Here is a 3,407-nt window from a genome sequence, read left to right on the forward strand (position 1 = left end):
TGTTTCATAACGCTGGGTTGAGGAGGTGGTGTCTGAGGCGGATGAGCACATGGAGGAAGATAAGGAAGACTCCAAAAGCAGATGTTGTTCGGCTGCTACGACATGTAAAAGGTGGTAGAGGGAGGCGAACCCCAGGAGCGTAAGCTCAACGGGATCGATCGGAAGAACATTGAATAGTTCAATTGCGTTGCGAATCGTGAGTTGGGGCGTGGATGGATCTCCACCCACCTGCCCTTTCAGTATCGCAGCAATCATGGCGCACCGAACAGCAATAGATATTTCCGCCCGCGCTGACGGTGGGACTGATGAATCAAGGAAATTTGTACTGCTGATGGCTGGCTGGCTTTTGGGTCGCGGAAGGGCAGCAAGGACAGTGTTAATATTTGTCACTCTGTCTTCACCAAAGAAAACGGCTTTGATTACAGCCGCTCGTGTATAAGCAGCTGAGGCGAGCGGTGCCACATTTGACGCTAGATTGAGGTTGAGTTCGAAGACTTCTCTGAGTTTCTGCTCGGGTGGGAAGGCATCAAAATCAAGACAATGGATCAATGCATTCTGAAGAGCTCTACTGGACCACCACGCCGCAAGAGCATCGAGCGGCGAGCGTACTGCAGTGTCTTCAACGACAATATCTAACATAGCGTCTTCACCATAAGTAGCTTCTTGGGTAGATCTGTTCCATGCCATGTTGGATGCACGTTGCGTTATTGCATCGGTCATAACATCATCCAAATCCGCTTCGAGAAGAGTGACAAGATGTTCTGGAAGTGCATCTTCGTGGTCCTTGGGTAGATTCTTTAATAGATTTCTTGCTATATCCCATTGATATCTGGCCAGGAGGGAGCCAATGTGGTTTGAGAGTCTAAAAGCCCACGAGCCCGGAGAACCCACCCTCCAAAGTAAAATGCGGCAATGGAGGGCTTTCAACATCACCCGTGCTGGAGTTCTTGGCAACGTGCCGGAGGCGAAAATAGTTAGAACCATCCGGCTCTTGCTGACTTCCGGGTCACCTCCGGTTAGTTGAGCATCAATGGCTATATCCCATGCTTTAGCCCTTGCTTTTTCATCGTCCTCGGTAATTCCTGTGAGCCAGGAATACAGCTTGGATCCAAGAAGACAACTTAGGACATACTCCAAGCAACGCCACGTTACTGCAAACCATTCAGGGAAGAATGTGTGCCTCGGTACCCAGACAGTCTGGATACTTGTGAGCCACGCCTCTTGCCGGAATTCAATTGGTGAGACACCGGCAGTGCTTCTCGACCCCGAGGGGGACTTAGTTGGATGCTTTGCTCGCCTTGGGGCTGAATTAAATAGGTAAGCAAAGACAGCACAAGCGGCTCCCACCACAACCACTGAAGTTAATACGAAATGAGACAGAGCTCTAATTTGCCACGACGTCGCCGTCAAGCCGCCGAAATACATTTGAACGAAGCGGGATATGTCTCCAGGAAACTGCAGAGGAATACCAAGTAACCCCTTTTTGGAGGACTCTGATTTTGATTGGTTTTCGAAGCCACCGACTATCATTAGAGCAGCAAGCGTCCCAAGCATAAATTTGTTGGGAAGGATCACTCGTCGACCGCCTGATGATGCATAATTTGTATTTGTATTTGATGGTTGGTTGAGAGATTCTGCATAGTGTTGCTGGGGTCCAGTCGCTCGCATACGTTTGAAATACTCAGGGACTTTGATAAGCCCTTCGGGCGGATGGAAAGAGTTGGGGGAACTTTCAGGAAAAATGTCTTCGGCTTGTGAGAAGACGTCTGGGGAGGATCCATGTCTAGAGTCAGGGGAAGAGGTGTAGGCACCAGCCGTTGACCCGGAGCCGGAAGCATTCGTGAAGTTTGTTAAATTTTGTTCTTGAACTTTATCTAATTGTCGAAGGCGATTTTTCAGGCCGACATTCTCCTCCTCCAAGCGTTTGTTCCGTTGTTCCAAATGACGAATATATTCGGTGGCTTTGGCTAAAATAGAAGCCTTGTTGAGTTTGTTAGAGGACAATACAATCTCATCATCATCGCCCATTCCCTGGCCGGATATTCCATTTTTCTGCTTGGCTAGAGCTCGAAGAGAGGGTACACTGTCTCGTAATTCGGCAATTTTGTCATTGAGGTTGGCACGGTATCGCTTTTCGATTACGTTGTGGGATCGTTTCTTCGAATGTAAAGCTTTTGAACCGGATAACATATCATCTTCCGCAGAGAAGCGACGAGGATCCGCTACCTCCGCCTTCCGTTTCCTGTCTGTTGGTAAAAGAGGAATTAATGAAGTGGAGGAAGGGGTCCTCTTCCTTTCTGATGTGTTCCTATTTGCGTGGTCTGCAGGGGAAGGTATTTCTGGCACAGAGTTATTCCGATGCCCGTTGGCTAACTCAGGACCAAACGTCGAATCAAGAGAGTCAGAAGTGGCAGGAGAGATATCCGATAGAAGTGGTGGTTCCTGCGGTGAAATGGTGTCACAGTTTGAAGAGCCAGCCGTAAATGTGAACGGGGTGTTGACTGGTAAAAGATCGAACGTCTTTGGTACCATAGTCTTATGTACATTAGATAATTCTTCATCGATGTTCGAAGGCATATTGAAAAGATCCGCATGAGCTGATATATCATCAGATTCGAGCTCGTCCCATTGCATCCATTGGGACCAATCAGCAATTGAGTTTTCTGGAGGTGTATTGTAGGAGGCGGTATCGGTCGATGGGCTCTTTATAGCCATTCGGGGAGACAATAATGGAGATTTCGAGTCGCGCTGGATCGCTGGGAAAGCCATGGTAATAATGATTTATCCCCACCTGTTACATGAACACCTGAAGAGCCGCAGAATCGGGAAAATTATAAACTCCCTTTCCTCTTCGTCCCCTTTATTTTCTTTGAAAAAGAATAAGGGAAGGGCAAGGCGCAAATAAACGAGGCACCCGAATTTGTCCCGGTTGCTCAAGGGGGAAAAGTGCAGAAACGAATGTGAGCCCAATGGGAGCTGACAAAAAGTTGAAAATGTCAGGGGATATTATTAGTGGCAATTGATGACAGAACCGAATGCACACCCAGCCCGTGTTGGAATCCGCGTTTACTGCGCGTGTATCTGGCTCCTGAGACGAGGCTTGTCACGAAAAAGATGATGATTGACGGAAGAGGGCCGAAGAGCCAGGGCCAGAACCGCCAAAGCCAGAACCGTTGGAACCGTCGGTGTTATCTAGCTAAATCAGTGAAAGCCTTGAAGGATTTTACTTGTTGGATAAGCCAGCAATGTAGTAGCGGTCAACTTCGCAGAAAAAGGTTCGAGCGCAGTCACAATAAACACGATCCGGAGCAGGAGGCATTCGTGAACAGTGTGGGGATGGTCCCAAGTACCAGCTCTCCAGGGCCAAGCCACCCTATGTAAGGAGCGGCCAAGCTCGTGCTCATCCC

General features: G+C 48.6%; 1 protein-coding gene across 1 annotated transcript; it reads right to left on the reverse strand.

Annotated features, from left to right (window-relative positions):
* Positions 1-95: 95 nt before the first annotated feature.
* Positions 96-2,769, reverse strand: HCAG_07218 (conserved hypothetical protein; the record flags this gene model as incomplete). The annotated part of the gene is made up of 4 exons (XM_001537746.1): positions 96-228; positions 263-1,523; positions 1,671-2,442; positions 2,545-2,769. The coding sequence occupies 4 exons, from the start codon at positions 2,767-2,769 to the stop codon at positions 96-98; spliced, it is 2,391 nt and encodes a 796-aa protein (XP_001537796.1).
* Positions 2,770-3,407: the final 638 nt, after the last annotated feature.

This window comes from Histoplasma capsulatum, genomic scaffold, assembly GCF_000149585.1.
Source record: "Histoplasma capsulatum NAm1 scaffold_8 genomic scaffold, whole genome shotgun sequence".
Taxonomy (NCBI): domain Eukaryota; kingdom Fungi; phylum Ascomycota; class Eurotiomycetes; order Onygenales; family Ajellomycetaceae; genus Histoplasma; species Histoplasma mississippiense.